This window comes from Penicillium verhagenii (assembly GCF_028828195.1).
Source record: "Penicillium verhagenii strain IBT 33310 chromosome Unknown utg000012l_segment0_segment0, whole genome shotgun sequence".
In the NCBI taxonomy this organism is placed as follows: Eukaryota; Fungi; Ascomycota; class Eurotiomycetes; order Eurotiales; family Aspergillaceae; genus Penicillium; species Penicillium verhagenii.
Genome location: NW_026643176.1, coordinates 670,905 through 694,297, shown reverse-complemented (window position 1 = coordinate 694,297; position 23,393 = coordinate 670,905). Strand labels below are relative to the sequence as shown.

Genomic DNA, 23,393 nt, shown 5'->3' with positions numbered 1-23,393 from the left:
TCCCCTGAATACTTCGATCCGTTCTACCTCTTTCACACATGTACACCTTCAAATGTTTCTTGACGACTCGCAATAGCTTGACAGAAGAATAAGATACGATTACTAGTAGTCGTTACTCTTTTCTGCCATTTCTGAAAATGCTAGTCAAAGGGCACGAAAGCGATGTCTCTTGTGTTGAGAAAGGAGTTTCTGGTTCTCCGGTCACAAGCTCTACATCTTCAGATGATCCCAACTTGGTAAACGAGACCCTCTCGTCAACTGGTGATAGTTGTCTTACAAACACATCCATTGCATACTAACTATGGCTATATAGGTCAGTTGGGATAACGATCAAGATCCTGAAAACCCCCAAAATTGGAGCAATGCGAAGAAAACCCGTGTTATCATCATGATTTCTCTTCTCGCGAGTATTTCTCCGCTAGCATCCACAATGACAGCGCCAGCACTAGCCGAAATCGGATCCGACCTCAAGATCGAATCTCTCTCTGAAAGACAGTTTACATTATCCATCTTTGCCCTGGGCTACGCCGTAGGTCCCCTTTTTCTCTCGCCTTTTTCAGAACGCTATGGGCGAATCTGGGTGGCCCAGCTCAGTAATTTGTGGTTCTTGGTCTTCAATACGGTATGCGGATTCTCCAAATCAAGCTCTCAATTACTCGTCTTTCGCTTCTTAGCTGGACTAGGGAGCTCTACTACAGCAAGTATTGGAGCCGGGGTTCTCGCCGATTGTTACCAGTCAGATAATCTGGGAACAGCTGCCGCCATATATTCCGCGTTGCCCATATTAGGCCCGGTAGTTGGGCCAATAATCGGTGGCTTTGTGACACAACACACAACATGGCGATGGATTTTTTATGCAATCTCTATCTGGGATGCAGCGGTACAACTGGCTACCTGTTTTCTTCTGCAGGAATCTTATGCACCTTTGATTTTACAGCGAAAGCTGGAAAGGCTTCAGCGAGCGGGAGACCCCCGGGAGCTCTATGTTACTCACCAGTACAATCATTCCGTGCGCCAAACACTACAACGATCTGTTATACGACCCTTGCGTCTTCTTGGGACCCAACTACTTATTCAGACACTAGCACTGTATTTGGGATTCTTGAATGGAGTGTCCTATATAGTTGAGACTACTTTCCCAACACTATGGACAACGAAATATCGGGAATCTGAATCCTTAGGAAGTCTGAACTATATTGCTCTGGGTATCGGCGCCGTTGCCGGTGCACAGATTTGCTCTTACGCCAATGACAAAATTTACGAAAGACTATCTGCGCGGAATGGGGGTGCGGGCTCTCCGGATTTCAGACTGCCGACCATGTTACTAGGAGCGCTATTAGTTCCTACTGGCATGTTCTGGTATGGATGGTCGGCGGAAAAGACGCTTCCCTGGATTATGCCGGATCTTGGTTGCGCCATCTTCTACGCAGGATTTCTCATGGGTATCATCAATGTTCACATGTACGTGATAGACTTTTACGGGTCAAATTCGGCATCCGCTATGGCAGCTGTGTCTTTGATACAATCCTTGTTTGGTGGTGTGTTCCCACTTTTCGGAGGAAACCTTTATGATAAGCTGGGGTATGGCTGGGGTAATAGCTTGATAGGTTTTCTCAGTCTAGGGCTGGGTATTCCTTTTCTTGCTTCACTTTGGAGATTCGGAGGTCATATTAGAGACCGGAGCACTTATGCCAAAAGGGGTCAGATGGATTGACCACTGGATATAGAATTACTAGATTTGATTCACAAACCGTCGACCACGAAGAATCCGATCCTAGAGATCAGATTACTAGTGTCCAGTGTAACATACTGGTCTTACATACTACTGGTATAAGTGCTCGAAAAGGAATTTTATGATGAAACGAATATGTAGATGTCATTTATGAAAGCATATCATGGGAATTGTAATTCTTTCTTCTTCTTTGAGGTTGTAGTCAAAACTTTGACACTCTACAGCTTGACCAAGCGCAACAAGAAAGTTGCATTTTGCACTTCTTGCTCTTCCTGCTCGATAGTTCCCTCTTCCTCGGGGACAGGGGCCTTGCCATCAACCAACGCACGCTCATCCAGAGGGCGACGAACGGCCTTCTCAATGGCATGAGATTGCGACTTGAAGACCTCGCTGAGGCCAATGTTCTCGGGATCAGAGATTACGGTGTACTCCATCTTCACGTCGTCAGTAGCAACAAGGCCTGCCTTTTTACGGAGACGTTGGAGGCGGTTGATGATCTCACGACCGATACCCTGGTGCGCAAGCTCCGGGTAAAGGTTTGCGTCGAGGATAGTCATGACATCCGCATCAGTGTTGGTCTCCATGCCAGATGAGCCGGAGTCCTCCTTGATGCCTCGCTTCACAACAAGATCACCTTCAACCAACTCAATGCCGTCGACTAGGATCTTCTTTTCGGTAACGTACTTCTTGACTTCCTCGCTGGTGAGCGAGGGCAAGGCCTTCTTAACCTTCTGAACGTCCTTCTTTAACTTCTTGCCCAGAGTAGGCCAGTCAGCATTGACACTGTACTGGACGTTGTATTTGTCCTCGTCGGACGAGAGTACAATTTCAAGAACATTGAGCTCCTCCGTGATATAGCCCTCTAGGGACTTGACATCATCCAAGTATTCTTGATCTTGGTGGATCACGACAAGCGACTTGAGTGGGGTCTTCAGGCCGATCGATCGGCGCTCGCGGGAGATACGGCCGAGTTCGATCACTTTCTGCATGCGTGCGACTCTGCGCTCCACAACCTCATCAAACAGCTCTTGGCGAACCTCGGGGAAAGGAAGGAAGTGGACGCTGCGGCTATCTTCAGCGCGAAGAGATTCAGGAATGTGAGGAAGCAGGCGCAGGTAAATGCTGTCGGTAATGAAGGGGGTGAAGGGGGCCAGGCCTCTGACCAGAGTGAAGAGAACCTCGAAAAGTGTGTTCAGAGCATGCAAAGTGTCATCGACTCCGTTCTCGCCCTTCAAGCGCTTACGGTTGAATCGAATGTACCAGTTGGTGGTGTTCTCGATCAATCCCAGAAGGCGGGGCACGACGGTGTACAGACGGTAACCTGCCATCTCCTCATTGACAAACTTGAGAAGACTCTGGCAACTTGCCAGAATCCAACGGTCCATGACATTAGTGTTTGTGGCCTCGGCCTTGGGATCGAAGACATATTCAATGTCGGAAGCCTTCTTCAACAGGGTCACCTGACCCTCGAAGAATTTGTAGCTGTTCCACAGAGGAAGAAGAACCTTGGCGACAATTTCCTTGACACCTGATTCCTTGAATCGAAGTGGCTCTGCACGGACGACAGGGGAGTTAATGAGGTAAAGACGCAGAGCATCCGAGCCATAACGATCAATGACAAGTGTGGGATCTGGGTAGTTCTTAAGTCTCTTTGACATCTTTTTGCCGTCTTCGGCAAGCACGATTCCGTTCACAACGCAGTTTTTGAAGGGAATCTTGCCTGTCAAGTGTTGACCAATGACACACATAACATAGAACCACTAATATTATCATGTCAGCATAAATATAGTTACTAATATAGATGAGGGTTTTTTGCTTACTCCTCGTGTCTGGTCCAGGCCCTCGGCAATGAAGTCACCGGGGAAACTCTTCTCAAATTGGTCTTTGTTCTCAAAGGGATAATGCTGGGAGGCGTATGGCATGCTGCCCGACTCAAACCAGCAGTCAAAGACTTCTTCGACGCGACGAAGAACACCCTTGCCCTGTTTGCTGGGAATAGTGATATGATCCACCTTGTCACGGTGAAGGTCAGTAAGATCACCCTCGTAGCCACTAAGCTTCTTGAGCTCCTCGACACTTCCCACGGCGACAACCTCCTTGTAGTCATCGCTGACCCACAGTGGGAGAGGAGTTCCCCAGAAACGATTCCGGGAGATGTTCCAATCGCGAGCGTTCTTAATCCAACTAGTGAATCTCTTCTCCTTTACCGCAGCAGGGACCCAGTGGGACTTCTCGATGCCGTCAAGCATCTGAGGAATGATGGGTGTGACCTTCACGAACCAAGCAGGCACAGCTCGGTAGATCAGAGGGGTGTCAGATCTCCAGCAGAAGGGGTAACTGTGAGTAATCTGGCTATCAACAAGGACACGGCCAGTTCCCTTGAGATGCTTGATAATTCCCTTATCAGCGGCCTTGACGTGCTGACCGACGAAGTCACGGACCTCCTCGGTGAAGCAACCGTTCGGGTCAACTGGGTTAGGAGGAGGACGAGTCGGATCGACAACTCCGTGGTCAACAGCAACCTTGTAATCGTCCTCACCGAATGCGGGAGATTGGTGGACAATACCAACACCATCCTCAGCAGTGACATATCGATCATTCAGGACACGGAAACCGTGGTCCTTGAACTCCTCGTAGAAGTAGTCAAAGAGGGGTTCATATTTCCATCCTAGCATGTCGGATCCCTTGAGGCGATCGACAACCTTGTACTTGGCCTTCTTCGGATCCTTGTAGATAGTGCGGAGCAAAGACTCGAGAAGAATGTAGTTCTTCTTGGTGGCCTCGTCGTAGATCTTGACATACTCGAAATCGGGGTGGGCGCACAGACCAGTGTGGGAGGGGAGAGTCCACGGTGTGGTTGTCCAAGCCAGCAGACAGGTTTCCGGGTCGTCCAAGAGAGGGAATGTCACAACGACTGCAGGATCTTGCACATCTTTGTAGTTTTGCTGAGCCTCAAAGTTGCTGAGCGGGGTGTTGAGGGCAGTCGAGTAAGGCATAACTCGGTAGCCGCGGTAGACCATGTCCTTATCGAAAAGCTCTTTGAGAACCCACCAGACGGATTCCATAAAGGATGTGTTCATAGTCTATTTGGTAAAGCAAAATTTCTTGTCAGCATAGAATACGAAAATACGAATGGCCATAACTTGGAATTCGAGCGCACCTTGTAGTCATTGTCGAAGTCAATCCAGCGACCCAAGCGCTCAATGGTCTGGCGCCATTCCCCAGCAAATCGCATAACAATAGCCCGGCACTCCTCATTGTACTTTTCAATGCCGAACTTCTCGACTGCCTGCAAACCAGACATGCCAAGTTTCTTGTCGATCTCATATTCGATAGGCAGACCATGGGTATCCCATCCGAAACGACGTTCAACATAGTAACCCTTCATCGACCAATATCTGGGGATAATGTCCTTGATAGTGGATGCCAGTAAATGGCCATAGTGCGGAAGGCCGGTTGCGAAAGGCGGGCCGTCGTAAAAAGTATAAGGTTCACGGCCACGGGATAGCTCAACCTGGCGGTTGAAGGCATCAATCTCCCTCCACCGCTTGAGTACAAGCTCCTCCTCGGCGGGAAATTCGATCGACATGGCGTTGGTGGATTGAGGAATTCCAACGAAGGGGGGACGAGGGGCAGATAAAAAGAAGAGTGAGTCACCCCACTAAAAGCCCGCATTTTTTGCCGATTATCCCGCTTACCGCCTTGAATGAACTATACAGTCACAAGAACGGAGTCCACTTCATGTAAGTTATACAAAAAAAGGAAATCAAATGAAGAATATGAATGCTAAAGCTTCGGTTGGCACACTTGGGTCAAGCTATGTGTATCATGCGAGCTGCAGTATGTACAAATGTTTTGTCTACTCCTCTGCGTCATCCTCATCCTCATCGTTCTCGTCATCTTCATCTTCATCCTCTGAGATTTCCTGACCCAAGTCTTTGAGGCGTTGCTAATTTAAATATTAGTAAATAAACCAGATTTTAATTAGTATGGCTTCCAACATACCTTGTCCTCATTTCTCTTGGCTTCCAGATCGCCAAAGACAATAAGTAGGTCCTCTAATTCCGATTGGGTGGCTTGGCGAGCTTCGTCTTTCTCTTTGGCATCTAATTGTGCTTTTTCAAATAGAGCTTGAACCTCTTTCAATGCCTGGGTAGCAATCTGAGCTTGCGACTCGGCCTCCTTTGCCTTGCGTTCCGCTTCGGTAGCGCGCGTCTCTAATTGAGAAAGCTGGGACGATACACCTTCCGTAGCCGTCTCAGCATCCTTGATGGACTTCTTTTTGATCTTATCAAGATCCGATCGCAGGCCTTCGATGATATTTGTGAGATCGGCATTCCTGGTTTCATGCTGCTCTTTGGCAGTGGTCAGTGTCGACTCCAGATTTACGATCTGCTCCTTGAAGTCTGAGACTTCTGCTCCATGTTGGCTGTCTCTGGAAGAGATAAGAGACTCTAAGTTTTCCAACTTGTTTTGTAGATCTGCGACCTGGTCTGCATGATCTTCTTTGGACTGACTGAAAGTTGATTCCAATTTCTGGATGGTTTCCTGCAACCCAGCAATCTCGCTAGCGTGAAGTTCTTTGGACTGTCCAACAGTGGACTCTGAATCCTGCATCGCCTTCTTGATGATTGCAACCTCTTTAGCATGACTTTCTTTAGATTGACCAATAGCCGAATTCAACTCCTGGATTGTCTTTTGCAAGCGAACCATCTCGCCCGAGTGATCTTTTGTTGACTGGTTGATGGACTGCTGCATATCCTGAATAGTCTGTTTCAAGCTATTGACTTCGGCTGTGTGGCGTTCCCGAGTCTTGGAAAGCTCCGATTCCAATTTTTGGATAGTCTTGTGGAATCCGGTAGTTTCTTTTTCATGGTGCTCTCGGAGCTTGGCGCTCTTTCTTTCATACTCAGCCGAGGCCTGTTTCAATTGATTATCGATGGCCTGTAGTTGCTCCCCATGCTGTTTGAGCAAGGTATTTTTTGACTGTTTGTGCTGCTCTTCCAGCTTTGCCAGATCTTGGTCGCGACTGTATTGAAGATGCTGTTGCGTCTGCTGGGCTTTGGAGATCTCCCATGAACTTGATTCTTTTGTTTTCCGATGATCGGATAACTCTTGTTCAAGCTTTCGCTGGACATCAACAAGATCCGTTTCCAATTTTTGAATTGATTGACTCCGTTCTTCCAGCTCTGCACGTAGAGAGTCCACGAGTTCCCGCGAGACACCCTTTTCAACACCATTGGCAACAATTGAAATCTCAAAGCCCGGTTCGCGATCAATAGATCGAGTCAACCGACTGAAGTTATCCTTAATGAACTCGACGAAAGATCGATCAAAGAACACTTCAGGTAATCCACCTTCAAGTTGGCCGGCAGCCGTTTGGGGAAGAACCTCAAAATCTCGGATCAATGGACATTCCCTTAGCTTCGTGATCTTGTCAATATACTGCTCTCTACCAAGTTGCTCAAGAAGTAACTTGTGTAAAGTGACTCGGGGAATAGGTGAATCCTTGGTAGAGAACTCATAGATGATACCCAGTAGAGCTGTACAAAGCCCAGGGATTAACTTGCTGGGCGTTCTTGGATGCTTGATTTCCTGGAGCAGAGTTTGAATGCTACTTCCTTCTCCGAGGAGATCATTCACAACATCCAGATCCTCATAGAGCCAGCCGCAAAGCAGCATCAGATATCCAACTGTAATTCTTTCGTCGTCACCACGCTGCAACCCAGTGATCAAGTTCCCAACCACCAACTGGACGCTGGTGACGACTTCTTCACCACTCTCAGCATCGCCCTCCGTGACTTCCATTGCTGTTGCCTTTGCTTCGGTATCGTCAAGAATGAGGTGATACATAAGAACACATGCCATCCAGACTTGGTATGGATCTGCATTGCCTCGTGATTCGGGTGCTATCAGCAACACGGATAGAATATTTGGAATGCGGTCCTGTCCACTTGTATGTCCTTCAATTGCGCGCCGAAGCACATGCATGCGAATGCCCGCATGGTGGGCAAAGAATGCTTTCATGCACTCACAGGCTGCAAGGCGTGCATCTAACATGTGATTGGGGGCTGGCTCGAGGCTCAATTTCAAAAAGGCTTCAATGACATTGATTCGCTCTGGCTCCGCCCCACCATTGACAGCCGTGGCTTGTGAGCCCCAGGAGACTTCAATATCCCCAAACCGTTCTTGTAATGGTGGATTTCCACGGATCAGATCAGCGCATGTTGCTAGTGCTTTTGATGTGACATTGACACTGAACTTTTGACCAAATGCTATGCTTAGCACTTGTTCTGTCACGCCATGTTGCCAAAAAGCAGTCTGATTGCTCGGGGTACCCTTGCCACCACGAATCAAGAATAATTGAACGATAGACAAGAGACCCCAAACATTTTTATCTCGCTGTACAAGAGCCCACTGGGGGGGAGCTTCGTCATGCTCTTGATATTGCTGACATTCGACAAGTAGTTTTGTCACTTTTTGTATGCAACCCGTCTCCCGGAAATATGACTGGTTGGAGATGTTGTGCCTCAACAAGTGGGCGAGTAAGGACAAACAGTCCTCCACGACCTCGGTTCCATTAGTGAGGTGGCCTTCCGATTCGATCAAAGAAAACAAAATCTCAAATGTATTTTCGAAGGCAACGAGTTTCTGCAATTCTTCAGAAGAGGGGGTCAAGACAATGAGGAGGAGGAGAGCTTCTATATTCAATGATATTTATTAGTATTTGCCCCCTTTTCATTATGAGAAATGAAGATGTCAAACCAATCATACCATTTCGAACTGGCTCTCTAGCATCCGTTAGCACACCCACCAGTCGGGAAATACCCAATGGTGCTGTGAAGATGCACTCTTGCGTTCGTTCTGGTCTCGCGCCAGAAATATGGGACATCAACTGAAGGGCATATAAACGTGAATAAAAGTCTTTGCTTTCTAGAAGATCAAGCAAGATTGTAATATTGTCTTGTCGCTATTTCAATGTTAGGTCGGTCTTTCAAACCCTAGTAAGATTGTCGTACCTGAGTAAACTCATCTGCCAGCCATAGAGCTATTTCGTCTGACGCTTCGGGCTGTGACGAATAGAAAGTCAGCAAGCAATTATAAGCTGCGTGTGGGGGTTTCAATCTACTACTGACGCTGTTCTCATCTGGGGTGAATAGCATCAAAAGGGTCTCAAGGACCACCTTGATAGTGTCCGGGTCTTCACTGTCATTGTGCAAGCAGGTGATCAAAGATCGCAGGCCTCCCGATGCTACAGACGCCGGATATAGTTTTGCGAAGCTTCGCAAGCCTTGGATCGCAGCCCGTCGATCTTCCAGTAGGGTAGCGCTTTGTAGCCTGTTGCTCAGCACGTCGATTGTGTCCGTTGCCGTTTGTTTGGCCGGAGCTTGCGACTCAAGGATTCGGAACATCGTAATTGCAATTCAATATCATGGTCATCGCCGACCATAGGCGCAGGAATAAAGAGGCATCGAAGGGAGGTCAAGATCAACAAACGGGGTGGACTCGACCAAGCCGACTGCGGTAAAGCTGGCATATACCTGCAACATACCGCCTTCTACATTCGGTAGCTTGCTACAAAATACAAAAAAGGACTTTACTACCCAACCACACCCCGTTTTGCTAATAACACACCCCTCTAACCAGATTTGGACAAGATTTTTCTTCTGCCGGTCTTTTGTTTGCTTACTAGTAGGTTGTATACTTTTTTAAGGTATCCTGGCAGGAAGATCATGATACATATCATACTAAGTATCCTTTATTTCCTCTGTTTATACTGTGCTCGTACTTGCTGTACTCTGCGCTGTACATGATGCGGTACTTGACGCTGTACTCTACACTGTACTTTGCGTGAACGAACTCCTATGCACTGATGCAATAAATAGTACACATACAGTAGTACGTATAATGTACGTAGTACCCCACATCCAATCCAAGGTTCAAATGTTGCTTGCTACATACCTTAGCTCTGCTTTTAACCCTGCTCGAATCTCTCCTGTTTTTCTTATCGTCATCAACCAATTAAGTTCTTCATCCCATTATATCCGATATCATACTAATCTCCATTACCATTTCAATTTGACCATTTTACACAGCCACCCAGATATCATCATGGCTGAAGATATTTTGAAAATAGAAGGTCTTCCTGCTCGGACACCAAGATATCGATGGCGCGGGAAAGCACAATGTCGTCGGACCATTAAATTACATGAGTCTCACGGGCAAGGCTCTGGGTATTTTGTATTTGATGGTGTTGACCATCGTGCCTTCCTTCGGTGTTTCCAGGAAGGAACACTAAGTAAACTTGTAAAGTCATATTTCATCTCATCCCAATCATTGATTTTACAGATGGCTTCCAATCCTCACCAGGTCGCGGGGGGGGGGATTGGCGAGCTTAGTCGATGCCTGGCAGCTTAGGCAGGCAAGTCGCCTGATTTATAGCATTGGCAGCGAAGCCACAAGCGGCGGCCGCACAAAGCGTTCCGATGGGGACTGGCAGCCCTCGCCCGTTCCGATTCCTGCCCAGTGGCCCAGCGTTGTGCTGGAAATTGGTCTTTCCGAGGGCCCGGGGAAACTGAAAAAAGATGCGCAATTTTGGCTGACCGAATCTCATGGACAAACGAGATCTGTGATCACGGTGAATATCACGAAGAAACTTGGTAGGATCACACTAGAGAATTGGACGATGCAAGGCGAAAGTATTGGATCTGCCCAAAAGATTCACATCAATGAGTCTTACAAGATTACTGGACCAACTACCTTCACAATTCCCTTCGAAAGTTTTTTCCTACGAGATAAAGGCTCGGGGGAGAGTGATTTCGAGATCACTCATGAAGAGCTCCGGCGATTCGCTCAGTCGGTTCGGCGAAGTATTCGCGCGACCCAGTCCACCTGACCTTATCACGTGATCCCCACACGGTCTCTTGTACCTCCCCATCATCGATCATCAATGGCTCTTGCATGACTAAGGTCAGCGCCGGAAATAAACTCGCCGCAGAGACTTCAAATTTCTTTCGACACCCGCAATCTGCGCCGTGATTTTTGACACGGTTGCTTCTGTTTTACACTTGCCATATTTTGTTCTTTGCCAAGTGACAACTATCCAAAGTTCAAGGTCGGGTTTTCGTGCAGCTCCGAGTCCCCGAGACATCGTCAATCCCAGCGGCAGTCGCATTCCCGCGCCGCACCGAATTCACGAAACATCTGAGCTAAGCTACTTGTCGCATCGCCACTATGGGTGTCCCCGCGCTGTTCCGATGGCTTTCCAACAAGTACCCAAAAATCATCTCCTCGGTGATCGAGGAACTACCGCAGGAGGTGAATGGTGAAGAAATCCCGGTCGACACTACGCGCCCGAACCCCAACGGAGAAGAGATGGACAACTTGTATCTGGACATGAACGGTATTGTGCATCCTTGCACTCATCCCGAAGGTCGACCGCCGCCAGCAAACGAGCAGGAGATGATGTTGGAGATCTTCAAGTATACCGATCGAGTTGTCAACATGGTCCGTCCTAGGAAACTCCTTATGATTGCTATCGGTACGTATGCGCATATTACATTAATAAATTCCTGATCTCGAAATTACTCATGGCACCAGTATAACTAATCTCATCCCTAACAGATGGTGTTGCTCCGAGAGCGAAGATGAACCAGCAGCGTTCCCGTCGATTCCGATCCGCACAAGAGGCCCAGGAGAATGATGAGAAGAAGGAGGAGCTCCAGAAGCTTCTCGCGAAGCAGCGCGCCGCGAGAGGTGAGGACGCTGTCATGCAGGAACAAGTCGTGCACAAGACCTGGGACAGCAACGTCATCACCCCCGGTACTCCCTTCATGGATATTCTTGCTGCGTCTCTACGTTATTGGATTGCCTACAAACTGAACACTGACCCTGCTTGGGAGAAGGTAAGATATGCGTTCCCCGTTTACTCTAAAATATCACATTGCTAAATCTTTGTATCAGATGAAAATCATTATCTCGGACGCGACAGTGCCAGGAGAGGGTGAGCATAAGATTATGGAATTTGTTCGGTCACAAAGAGCATCGCCGGAGCATGATCCCAACACCCGTCACGTCATTTATGGTCTTGTAAGTTTGATCTTCATTCGTAAACTGCAGGTCTATAAGTCTAACGCCGTCTGCTAGGATGCTGATCTTATCATGCTTGGACTCGGAACTCACGAACCCCATTTCCGAGTTCTGCGTGAGGATGTTTTCTTCCAAGAATCAAAGCCTCGGGGCTGTAAACTGTGTGGTCAGCCTGGCCATAAGGCTGAAGAGTGTACTGGTCGTGCGAAGGAGAAGAGCGGAGAATTCGATGAAAAGCAAAACGCAGTTCCACTCAAACCCTTCATTTGGTTACACGTTTCGGTTCTGAGAGAATATTTGGCCGCTGAATTGCAAGTCCCTCAGCAACCATTCCCCTTCGATCTCGAGCGAGCTTTGGACGATTGGGTCTTCATGTGTTTCTTTGTTGGGAACGATTTCTTACCTCATCTTCCTGCGCTAGATGTCCGTGAAAACGGCATTGATACCCTCATCGCTATCTGGCGTGATAATATTCCTGCTATGGGAGGCTATCTGACGGAGGATGGACAGGTCAATTTCTCCAGAGCTCAACTCATTTTGCAAGGCGTCGCCAAACAAGAAGATGCAATCTTCCGGCGCCGTAGACAGGGCGAGGAGAGAAAGGCGGCGAACCAGAAGAGACGTGAGGAACAGGAGAGAGCTCGGAATAGTGAACACGCCAGCAAGCGAAGACGCAGTTCCCCGAATTATGGTAACCCAGCACACCACAATGCTCAAGGTGGCGATGACAATGCTCCGCCTCAAGGATTGGAACTGATCACCCCGGGCCGGGGCCACTTAGACAAGGAGACCAGAGAGCTGACTCACACCATGGTCGTGAACCGGGGTGCTGTGTACCGTGCTAATATGGAGAACAAGAGTGCCGCCGCTGTGCTTAAAAGTAAACTGATGAGGGGCCCGCAGGCTGAACCGGCCGCCGAGGCGCCAGTCTCGGCGGAGAGTGAGGAGGCCTTGACAGATGCTGCTGACTCGCCTGCTGTTCTTGGAAAGAGAAAGGCCGACGGAGAAGTCGAAAAGAAAGAAGATGATGAAACCGGAACTCCTGGAAGAGACTCGCCTCCTCCCCCACCCGTCAAGCCCAAGGAGAACGAGGAGCCTCAGGACAGCGTTCGACTTTGGGAGCCTGGTTATGCTGATCGTTACTACGAGCAGAAATTCGGTGTTGATCCCGAAGACCACGAGTTCCGCCACAAGGTTGCACGTGCTTATGCTGAGGGTCTCGCCTGGGTACTACTCTATTATTTCCAGGGGTGTCCTTCCTGGACTTGGTATTACCCATACCACTATGCTCCGTTTGCTGCGGACTTTGTTGACATTGGTGACATTGTGCTGGAGTTCAGCAAAGGCCAAGCATTCAAGCCATTTGAGCAGCTGATGGGAGTCTTGCCAGCAGCCTCTAACCACGCATTGCCTGAAGTGTTCCACGACCTCATGAGCAATCCGGAAAGCGAAATTATTGATTTTTACCCCGAGGATTTCCCCGTGGACCTTAATGGCAAGAAATTCGCGTGGCAGGGCGTGGTCCTGCTTCCTTTCATAGACGAGAAGCGTCTTTTGGCTGCTATGGAGAAGAAGTATCCTCTCCTCACTGAAGAAGAACGGGTTCGCAACACCCATGGTCAGGAGGTGTTACTACTATCCGATCAGAATCCTCTTTACCAAGACCTTGTCGCCAACTTCTACTCCAAGAAACCCGGTCCGCCTCAACACAAGTTAAACATGCGTGTGAGCGATGGCTTGGCTGGAATAGTCGAACGTAGCGACACGTATATCCCCCATGGCTCCCTGGTCTCCAACCTAGAGGACTACGGCATGCCTAGTCTCGATGATGACCGCACCCTCACGTAAGTTTCAGCCCCAACTTTAGGTATATCGCAATGATACTGACTTTATCCCAGGGTTAATTACACTATTCCCAAGTCCTCTCACTTGCACAAGTCCATGCTACTACGAGGCGTGAAGTTCTCAACGCCTATGCTGAACTCAGCCGATGTTCGTGCAGTCAAGGGCCGCGCTCAGCATTCGGGCCGCCAATTCGGAGGTGCTCCATTGCAAGGCCGAGGCCGAGGTGGCCGTATGGACTACGGTGGAGGTCGTCCTAACCCTTTCGCGGCGCATCTTGACCCTCGCTTCATGAATGGGGGTCAAGGTGGTCAAGGTGGTCCACAGGGTGGTCAACAAGGTGGAATGCCAATGATGGCTCCCGGCTGGGTACCCCCACAACAGGGCGCTGGTGACTACTCCCGAGGTCCACCCCCACCCCCTCATGGTGGGATGTCCCACCAGTATCCCCCTAGAGACTACCAGGGTCATCAGAGCCAGGGTCAGTATGGCGGACATCACAACTACGGATCTCACGACAACCGGGGCAGAGGCGGCGGTGGCTACCGCGGAGGTAGGTCACGAGGTCAAAACCAAGGGTACTCTGGATACCGAGGAAACCGTGGTGGCGGTGGTGGTGGAGGTGGAGGTGGAGGCTATGGACGTTACTAGTAGAAGGTTGGACTAATCCACTTCAAATGTTGGATTCATGAGCATCAAAAACCAACGAAAGGGGCTTACGGTAGAAAAGGCGTTTGGTGTTACTCTAAAAATCTATAAACCATTTGCGTTTTTGCTTCATGCATCATCATCACTCGTAGTCTATCCCAATACGGAAATGATCTTTGAAGATTATCCCGTACAACCTTGAAAGCCATTCATTATGTACTACATACTGCCTACTAACCAGCATGTTTACCTAGGGCTTGCTCGGTATGTACAACAAACAACCTATATTAATTATCGACTAGGTATGCGAGGGGGCGAAGCAATTTTTATCATGTTTTCTACCCCAACTGACCAGTCACATCCTCGACGATCATCTTATGAATCATCACCGAGTGCTCCGTGCGTCCGTAAATCACAGCAAACTACTAGTAACTAGTACTGTAGTTAGTAACTTAACTGGTACTAGTAGTGGATTACTAGTATTAACAGTGGCCGGCCACCGCACTGAGTCATCGGGCGGTAAAGACCGAACTGCCGCGAAGTCGGAGGGGAAAGATTTGAGTCAACTGACCGTTACTTCTATCATCCTGGTCGCATTTCTTGAAATAATAAGCTGACACTTTGTACGGCGGTCCAGGTAAGCAATTGTCTTTTTTTTTGTTCTTCCTTCACAAGTTTTGGGCTTATATTCCCCCAGAATTGTGCGCACCTTGCGTCGCTAGCTCCGTCGGTGGGGGAAATCCCGCCAATTCAGTCACCGAGAAGAGGGTTATACTAACACAATGGTAGAATGAATTGAGAGTAGAACTCAATCCCTCAGATAACATCACGACGCCCTCTGTGCCCTCCACCATGACCGAGCCCACCAAAATCAGCATCCTGGGCCAGGAGAGCATTGTCGCTGATTTTGGTTTGTGGCGCAACTACGTCGCGGCAGACCTGGTCAACGGCTTGCCCTCCACCACCTATGTCCTCATCACCGATACCAACCTCGGCTCTATCTATACTCCTAGTTTCCAAAAGGCCTTCGAAACCGCCGCCGCCTCCGTATCCCCCACCCCTCGCCTCCTCGTCTACAATGCCGCTCCAGGTGAAAGCTCAAAGTCTAGACAGACAAAGGCCGACATCGAAGATTGGATGTTGAGCCAAAGCCCGCCATGTGGCCGTGATACCGTTGTCATTGCGCTGGGTGGTGGTGTTATTGGTGATCTGACTGGATTCATTGCTGCAACCTACATGCGCGGTGTTCGCGTTGTGCAAGTCCCCACTACCCTGCTTGCCATGGTGGATTCCTCCATTGGAGGTAAGACTGCCATTGATACACCCCTCGGAAAGAACCTGATTGGTGCCATTTGGCAGCCATCAAGGATCTACATCGATCTGGAATTCTTAGAGACCCTCCCTGCGCGAGAGTTTATCAATGGCATGGCAGAGGTTATCAAGACCGCCGCGATCTCGAGCGAAGAGGAATTTACCGCGCTTGAGGACAACGCGGATACCATTCTTAATGCTGTCCGCAGCGAGGTTAAGCCTGGCCAGGGCCGTTTCGACGGCATCCGTGACATTTTGAAGGCTAGAATCTTAGCTTCAGCTCGTCACAAGGCCTTCGTTGTGTCTGCGGACGAGCGTGAAGGTGGTCTCCGAAACCTGCTGAACTGGGGTCACTCCATTGGCCACGCCATTGAGGCTATTTTGACTCCTCAGATTCTCCACGGAGAGTGCGTTGCGATTGGTATGGTCAAGGAGGCTGAGCTCGCCCGACACCTGGGAATCTTGAAGGGTGTCGCGGTCGCCCGTATTGTTAAGTGTATCTCAGCCTACGGCCTGCCCACTTCAATGAAGGACTCTCGTGTGCGTAAATTGACTGCAGGCAAACACTGCTCTGTTGATCAACTGATATTCAACATGGCACTTGATAAAAAGAACGACGGTCCCAAGAAGAAGGTTGTCCTGCTGTCTGCCATTGGACGCACTCATGAGCCCAGAGCCAGCACCGTCTCCAACCAAGAAATTCGCATCGTTCTGGCTCCCAGCGTTGAAGTCCATCCTGGTGTGCCCAAGTCTCTTAGCGTGACATGCACACCCCCCGGATCCAAGTCCATTTCGAACCGTGCCTTGGTTCTTGCTGCTCTCGGCTCTGGCACTTGCCGTGTCAAGAACCTCCTACACTCCGATGACACCGAGGTCATGTTGAACGCCCTCGAGAAGTTGGGAGCTGCAACTTTCTCTTGGGAAGAGGAGGGTGAAGTTCTTGTTGTTAACGGAAAGGGTGGAAACATTGTTGCCAGCCCATCAGCTCTTTACCTCGGTAACGCTGGAACCGCTTCCAGATTCCTGACCACTGTGGCAACCCTCGCCACTCCTAGCACTGTGGATGCCAGTATCCTCACCGGTAACAACCGAATGAAGCAAAGGCCCATTGGTGATCTTGTTGATGCTTTGACTGTCAACGGAGCTGGTGTCGAGTACATGGAGCGCAAGGGCAGTTTGCCCCTTAAGATTGCCGCTTCCGGTGGCTTTGCTGGAGGCAACATCAACTTGGCTGCTAAAGTTTCTTCTCAGTATGTGTCATCGTTGCTCATGTGTGCTCCCTACGCCAAGGAGCCTGTGACTTTGAGACTGGTTGGAGGCAAGCCTATCTCCCAGCCTTACATTGACATGACTACTGCCATGATGCGATCTTTCGGCATTGATGTGAAGAAGTCCACCACCGAGGAGCACACTTACCACATTCCTCAGGGTCATTACGTGAACCCTGCCGAGTATGTCGTTGAGAGCGATGCTAGCTCCGCAACCTATCCTCTGGCAATTGCAGCCATCACAGGCACAAAGTGCACCGTTCCCAACATTGGCTCCAAGTCGCTCCAGGGCGATGCTCGCTTCGCAGTTGATGTTCTCAGGCCCATGGGCTGCGTGGTTGAACAAAGCGACAACTCTACTACCGTTACCGGCCCCAGTAGCGGCATTCTCCGTCCCCTTGCCAACGTGGATATGGAGCCCATGACGGATGCTTTCCTCACTGCCTCTGTTCTCGCAGCTGTTGCCCGTGGCGAGGGCACAAATCACACAACCCGTATCTATGGAATTGCAAACCAGCGCGTCAAGGAATGTAACCGTATCAAGGCCATGAAGGACGAATTAGCCAAGTTTGGCGTGGTCTGCCGTGAACATGATGACGGTCTGGAGATTGATGGTATTGATCGCTCCACCCTTCGATTCCCCTCCGGTGGTATTTACTGTTACGATGATCACCGTGTTGCTTTCAGCTTCAGTGTCCTGTCCCTTGTTGCTCCTCAGTCTACTCTGATTCTTGAGAAGGAATGTGTCGGTAAGACCTGGCCCGCATGGTGGGATGCTCTGAAGCAGATCTGGGACGTGAACCTTGATGGAAAGGAGTTGACTGAGCATGAGTCAACTGTTTCGACCCAGGAAGAAAAGGCCAGTGCATCCATTTTCATCATCGGCATGCGTGGTGCTGGCAAGACTACCACCGGCAGCTGGGTTGCCAAGAGTCTTGACAGGCCCTTTATCGATCTCGACAACGATCTTGAGGCAACAGAAGGCATGACTATTCCCGAAATGATTAAACAGCGCGGCTGGGAAGGATTCCGCGATGCAGAGCTCGCTACGCTCAAGCGTTGCATGCAAGATCGACCAAACGGTTACGTGTTCGCGTGCGGTGGTGGTGTGGTAGAGATGCCCGAGGCCCGAAAGCTTTTGACCGAATGGCACCAGAGCAAGGGCAATGTCCTTCTGGTCATGCGTGACATTAACCTTGTCATGGACTTCTTGAACATCGACAAGACCCGTCCCGCCTACGTGGAGGACATGATGGGAGTGTGGCTGCGCCGGAAGCCTTGGTTCCAACAATGCAGCAACATCCAGTACTACAGCCAGCACTCTAATACAACGGAGCTTGCGCTAGCATCGGAAGACTTCGACCGTTTCATGAAGGTGGTTACCGGTCAAGTGGATCAACTCGATGCTATCAAGAAGAAGGAGCACAGTTTCTTCGTCTCTTTGACCCTGCCTGATCTGCGTCAGTGCAGCGAGATCCTGACTCAGGCCTGCATTGGATCTGATGCTGTGGAGCTGCGCGTTGATCTGCTGAAGGATCCCAACGCGGATGGTGACATTCCTTCCCTGGACTATGTCAATGAGCAAATGTCTTTCCTCCGCAAGCGCGTTTCTCTGCCCCTTATTTTCACCATTCGCACCAAGAGCCAGGGTGGTCGCTTCCCCGATGATGCTCACGATGCTGCCATGCAACTGTACCGGTTAGCATTCCGCGCTGGAGCTGAGTTTGTGGATCTTGAGATTGCCTTTCCCGATGAGATGCTCCGCGCCGTCGCTGAGATCAAGGGTCACTCCAAGATTATTGCGTCCCACCATGACCCGCTCGGAAAGCTGTCTTGGGCTAACATGTCTTGGATTCCCTCCTACAACCGTGCTTTGGAGTACGGTGATGTAATCAAGCTTGTGGGCGTTGCCAAGAGCCTTGATGATAACACTGCTCTGCGCAAGTTCAAGAACTGGGCTGCACAGGCACACAGTGTCCCGTTGATCGCCATCAACATGGGTGACAACGGCCAGCTTAGCCGCATTCTCAATGCTTTCATGACCCCTGTGTCTCACCCAAGCCTGCCCTTCAAGGCGGCGCCTGGCCAGCTGTCTGCAACTGAGATCCGCAAGGGTCTCTCACTTATGGGTGAGATCAAGACCGAGAAATACGCCATCTTTGGCTCTCCTGTCTCCCAGTCCCGCTCGCCCGCCCTTCACAACACCCTCTTTGCCGAGATGGGACTCCCTCATGAGTATGGTCGCATCGAGACTACAAACGTGGAGGAAGTCAAGGACTTCATCCACGCTCCTGAATTCGGCGGTGCCTCCGTGACTATTCCCCTCAAGCTCGACATCATGCCTCTTTTGGATGAAGTCGCCCAGGAGGCCGAGATCATCGGTGCCGTCAACACCATCGTTCCCGTGGACGCCGCCGGTAAGCGCAAGCTTGTCGGATACAACACCGACTGGCAAGGTATGATTCAATCCCTGCGCAACGAGGGTATCTACGGATCAAGCGGCACCGAAAGCGCTGTTGTCGTTGGTGGCGGCGGTACTGCCCGTGCTGCTATCTTTGCCCTTCACCACATGGGTTACTCTCCTATCTACGTGGTCGGGCGTACCGCCAGCAAGCTTGAGGGTATGGTTTCGACTTTCCCGTCCAGCTACAACATCCGCATCGTGGATAACCACGCTCAAATTGACACCGTTCCTCATGTCGCTGTCGGCACTATCCCCGCAGACCGTCCCATTGATCCCGCCATGCGTGAAACTCTCAGCAAGATGTTTGAGAGTGCCAAGACCGATGGTACATCGACTGAGTCTCCTCGTGTGCTTCTCGAAATGGCCTACAAGCCCTCCGTGACAGCGCTGATGGAGCTGGCTTCCGGTGCGGGCTGGAAGACGATCCCTGGATTGGAGGTTCTTGTTGGTCAAGGCGTGCACCAGGTATGTTCTATCTTTTCTCTTGATTCGGAGTACAATGCTAATGATTTTGATAGTTCGAATACTGGACTGGTATCACACCCTTGTACAAAGTTGCCAGAGTAAGTACCACCATTACCACTTGTTTTGTTATGGTCCGGTTATTAATATTGTCTTCTAGGATGCGGTCATGGGTATCAAGTCGATCGAGTAGCATGTTAAGCAATACTTGTGAATTTCGGGCAGTCGAAAAGACGGAACCAAAAAATTGTCTCGGCTTTTCTTGTTAATTCTGATGATACATTACGTTACATATTGATAAATTCAAGCCTGTTTTGTTCTTCTACTGCACTTGCCCATGCATGCTAAATGACTCACAGGTTGAGTATTGGCGTGTGCTGATCTACATATACCAACCTTTGCGGACTATACATGTCTTCCTGGCTAGTCAATACTATGATTGGCTCACGGATATATGCATAATGATTGATTTATGTCAGCCGGCATACTTCTTTTATTGGTCGATTTGTTTCAATTACTAGTACTTTTTGACAATGCAAGTACTACATGTAAGTATTAGTAAGTACTAAGTACTGGTAGACGTCGCCATTTTCTTCCACCGGTCGCATTCAATGTTTTTACTTGCCATTCTTACTATAATGTACTTGAGACGATTCACAAGGAACTCGGATTCAAACATTCTATATCTATTCATTTAAATCTCCAGATGTCGGGAAAAAAACTGTACATTCACTGAAATAGCAGGTTCCCAATCTCACTGGGCCTTGGTCTCTCTCTTCGAGATAGTCAACCAAACATCCTTCCAGTACCCAACACCACCCTTCACCACAAACTTGGCCTCGGGCTTGCCCTTGACAGGCTCAGGCTTGTAGGAGCGGAAGAACTAAAAAAAATTCAAAAAAATCGATTAGAAAACAAAAACCTTCCAACTCATATCAAAGATTTCGGTAAAACTCACCTGCAAAGGGCCCTTGAACAGCTCCATCATCGCAATATCCCTACCCAGGCAAACCCGCGACCCATACCCAAACGCCATATTATACTTATTATACAGCTTCGCCCGCTCCTCATCCAACCACCTCTCGGGTCTGAATTCCTCGGCATCATCCCCATAAAGTGCCGGATCCCGATGCACAAGGTACGGGTTACACGAAATCTCCGTCCCAGCCGGCGCAAACTTACCAAAGAGCTCCAATCCCGGCTCAGCCACATACCGCGGGAAAATGTTCGGCGCAGAAGGGCAAAGACGCATAGTCTCCTTGACACAGCCCACATAAAATGGGAGATGGGCGAGGACTTCATCGTACTGCGGCATCTCGGACAAAAGACCCTTCTGGGAAGCGGCATCAATCTCGTCCATCATACGCTTGTAGGCGTCTGGGTTCTCCATCAGGAACTGGACCATGGCCTGGAATGCGGTTCCGGTTGTGTCAGCGCCGGCGAGGAGGACGAGAAGGACTTCTGCGCGGATGTATTCGAGGTCAAGTGGCTTGTCTTCGTCTGTGCGTGCTTCGAGGAGCATTTGGAGGAGATCGACGCGCTGGGCCTTGTTGCCGGATTTGATGTCTTCGAGGCGCTCGCTGATTAGCTTGTCGCGGAAGCGCATGAGGACGCCGATTCCGGAGTCGTCGGATGGTGTGGCTACGAGGTATTTCTTTAGGAAGGTGGTTTTGATCCAGGATGTGAAGGGGTGTAGGCGGGCGAGGAGGCCGAATGCTGGGAGGCCGTCGTGGAAGCCTTGGATTAGGCCGCCGATGTCTTCGCCCTTTTCGATGAAGCCGAAGGGAGCTCCGAAGCCGATTTCGCTGATGATGTCGTAGGCCATGTAGCTATTTTGAGGGTTAGTTTTGGGGCGAGTTGGAGGGGGAAAAGAATGAAGCTTACACTGCCCACCAGGCGAAGTCGAAGGATTCACCGGATTTGACGAATGTGTCGTCGAGCTTGGTGCTCCATTCTTCGATTCGGGCGTCGATTAACGGTTCCATGCGCTTGATGTTGGTGAAGCTGTACTATTTTATTTTGTTAGTATAGAAGCTTTTAGATTATTATGCGCCTGTGTGAGCTTACAGGTCCGGCGACGTGTTTCCTGAAGACGGAATGAGTCTTGTGCGATCTCATGTTGAACAGGCTTTCAGTTTCTCCAAAACTGCCGGTGATATAGTGTCCGGTTTTGTCGGCATTGCGGTGGTAGACCTCTGGGAGCTTGGAGTGGTCGCTGACCAGCAGCAACGTGGGAGTAATTCGAACGACAGGTCCTATGGAGAGCAGCCAAATCAATCATTGTTCGGGAACAGACACGTTATGTTTGCGCGAAGAGCTTACCATATTTCTTTGAAAGCTCATGGCAAGTCAGGTACTCAATCTCTTTCAAGTTCTGGCTTGCAATCCAGAGTCGAGTCACAGACGCCCAGAACGGACCGGGGAAAGCAGAAAGTGGGTGGAAAAAGCGATAATAAACGATTTGGTACACAATCTTAAACACAAAGTATGCAACGAGAGGCAAAAGGACATTTGTCACTGTCAACAGTGACAGCACATTGGCAAGACCCATGGTTAACAGACAAATGCCAGCATCTGAGGAAATAAAATTCCCAATGTACGAAGTACGAAGTACTGAAGAAAATAAATGTGGGAAGCAGCTTTCAAAATACTCAAAGCAGGCTACAGATAGCCCCTCTGTTCAAAGATTCTTGCATGTGTATCCGTAAGAAGAGTGTAGTCATTGGCTTAACAGCGTAGGTGTGCCCACTTGCGGCGAGTTGCTAGTACTTTAGTTACTGCACTTGACTGGGTCTAGTCTAACGGTTTTGGGGACCAATTGCTCATCTCCTGTGCTTTCTGGGTCAATTCTCCCCTTTTTTTATTATCATCATTCTTTATTGTACAGCCTAGTTTCTGCGCTATGGCGCTTGAACCTGTGGGGGTGTCATTTCGGAGGCTCTGGAAGGCATGAAAACTGGTTATACATTGGAGTTCGGAAAAGAATAAGTGCAGTCTAGAATTCTCCATAAAACGAGGATCGTCAAAGAGAGAAATTGGACTTCTAATTGCCAATCCGTTCAAAGGAGCATTGCGGAGCCAAAAGTTGTCTGGTGGAACAAAGATCGGCAGTTGTCTGGGTCCACTAGGAGAAAGGTTCCTGTCAACAGAAGTCTGCTATTTACGTTCCTACGGATATACTCCGTCTATACGGAGTATGTACTCCGTACTTTTGAAGTAAGTAGGGCTCGGAGTAAAAAGCACTAGTTCCACCATCTAGAGTACATTCTTGCAATTTGAACTGCCAGTGAATCCTGCTGCCCCATGTAGGCCAATTGAATGCTTCTATTCAGGGGTTCGGCTTGTCAATTAAGGCCCACGAGTTCGAGCTCCAGACACATAGTGCATACTCGAGTCAATATGCAATAAACTCGGAGAAATGTCATTAACGGCCCGTCAAAGACGACATCTGGAGGTTGATGATAATGGGCACGCGGTTGGTTACGTGTTCAAGTGAACGGACCAACTCAGGAACATCAAGGACTTGAATGAAGATCAATGTACTACTCCGTAACGCAATCTCTGTCTACATGGTAGG

General features: G+C 49.4%; 7 protein-coding genes across 7 annotated transcripts; 4 read left to right on the top strand and 3 right to left on the bottom strand.

The window, feature by feature from the left end:
- Positions 1–137: 137 nt before the first annotated feature.
- On the top strand, positions 138–1,714 carry N7466_010924 (MFS transporter; the record flags this gene model as incomplete). Its single annotated transcript, XM_057170313.1, has 2 exons — positions 138–236; positions 314–1,714. The coding sequence occupies 2 exons, from the start codon at positions 138–140 to the stop codon at positions 1,712–1,714; spliced, it is 1,500 nt and encodes a 499-aa protein (XP_057016045.1).
- A 236-nt stretch (positions 1,715–1,950) lies between these two features.
- Positions 1,951–5,321, bottom strand: N7466_010923 (isoleucine--tRNA ligase ILS1; the record flags this gene model as incomplete). Its single annotated transcript, XM_057170312.1, has 3 exons — positions 1,951–3,492; positions 3,553–4,815; positions 4,893–5,321. The coding sequence occupies 3 exons, from the start codon at positions 5,319–5,321 to the stop codon at positions 1,951–1,953; spliced, it is 3,234 nt and encodes a 1,077-aa protein (XP_057016044.1).
- Positions 5,322–5,591: 270 nt separating this feature from the next.
- N7466_010922 (uncharacterized protein) lies at positions 5,592–9,144 on the bottom strand (the record flags this gene model as incomplete). The annotated part of the gene is made up of 5 exons (XM_057170311.1): positions 5,592–5,681; positions 5,738–8,433; positions 8,507–8,702; positions 8,752–8,802; positions 8,869–9,144. 5 exons carry the CDS (start codon positions 9,142–9,144, stop codon positions 5,592–5,594), a joined length of 3,309 nt encoding a protein of 1,102 aa, XP_057016043.1.
- A 700-nt stretch (positions 9,145–9,844) lies between these two features.
- N7466_010921 (uncharacterized protein) lies at positions 9,845–10,628 on the top strand (the record flags this gene model as incomplete). Its single annotated transcript, XM_057170310.1, has 2 exons — positions 9,845–10,008; positions 10,082–10,628. 2 exons carry the CDS (start codon positions 9,845–9,847, stop codon positions 10,626–10,628), a joined length of 711 nt encoding a protein of 236 aa, XP_057016042.1.
- A 338-nt stretch (positions 10,629–10,966) lies between these two features.
- rat1 (5'-3' exoribonculease Dhp1) lies at positions 10,967–14,314 on the top strand (the record flags this gene model as incomplete). The annotated part of the gene is made up of 5 exons (XM_057170309.1): positions 10,967–11,273; positions 11,357–11,637; positions 11,696–11,821; positions 11,879–13,665; positions 13,720–14,314. 5 exons carry the CDS (start codon positions 10,967–10,969, stop codon positions 14,312–14,314), a joined length of 3,096 nt encoding a protein of 1,031 aa, XP_057016041.1.
- An 849-nt stretch (positions 14,315–15,163) lies between these two features.
- Positions 15,164–20,009, top strand: N7466_010919 (pentafunctional protein ARO1; the record flags this gene model as incomplete). Its single annotated transcript, XM_057170308.1, has 3 exons — positions 15,164–19,819; positions 19,873–19,917; positions 19,977–20,009. 3 exons carry the CDS (start codon positions 15,164–15,166, stop codon positions 20,007–20,009), a joined length of 4,734 nt encoding a protein of 1,577 aa, XP_057016040.1.
- Positions 20,010–20,570: 561 nt separating this feature from the next.
- N7466_010918 (cytochrome P450) lies at positions 20,571–22,367 on the bottom strand (the record flags this gene model as incomplete). The annotated part of the gene is made up of 5 exons (XM_057170307.1): positions 20,571–20,699; positions 20,775–21,645; positions 21,701–21,825; positions 21,884–22,071; positions 22,139–22,367. 5 exons carry the CDS (start codon positions 22,365–22,367, stop codon positions 20,571–20,573), a joined length of 1,542 nt encoding a protein of 513 aa, XP_057016039.1.
- Positions 22,368–23,393: the final 1,026 nt, after the last annotated feature.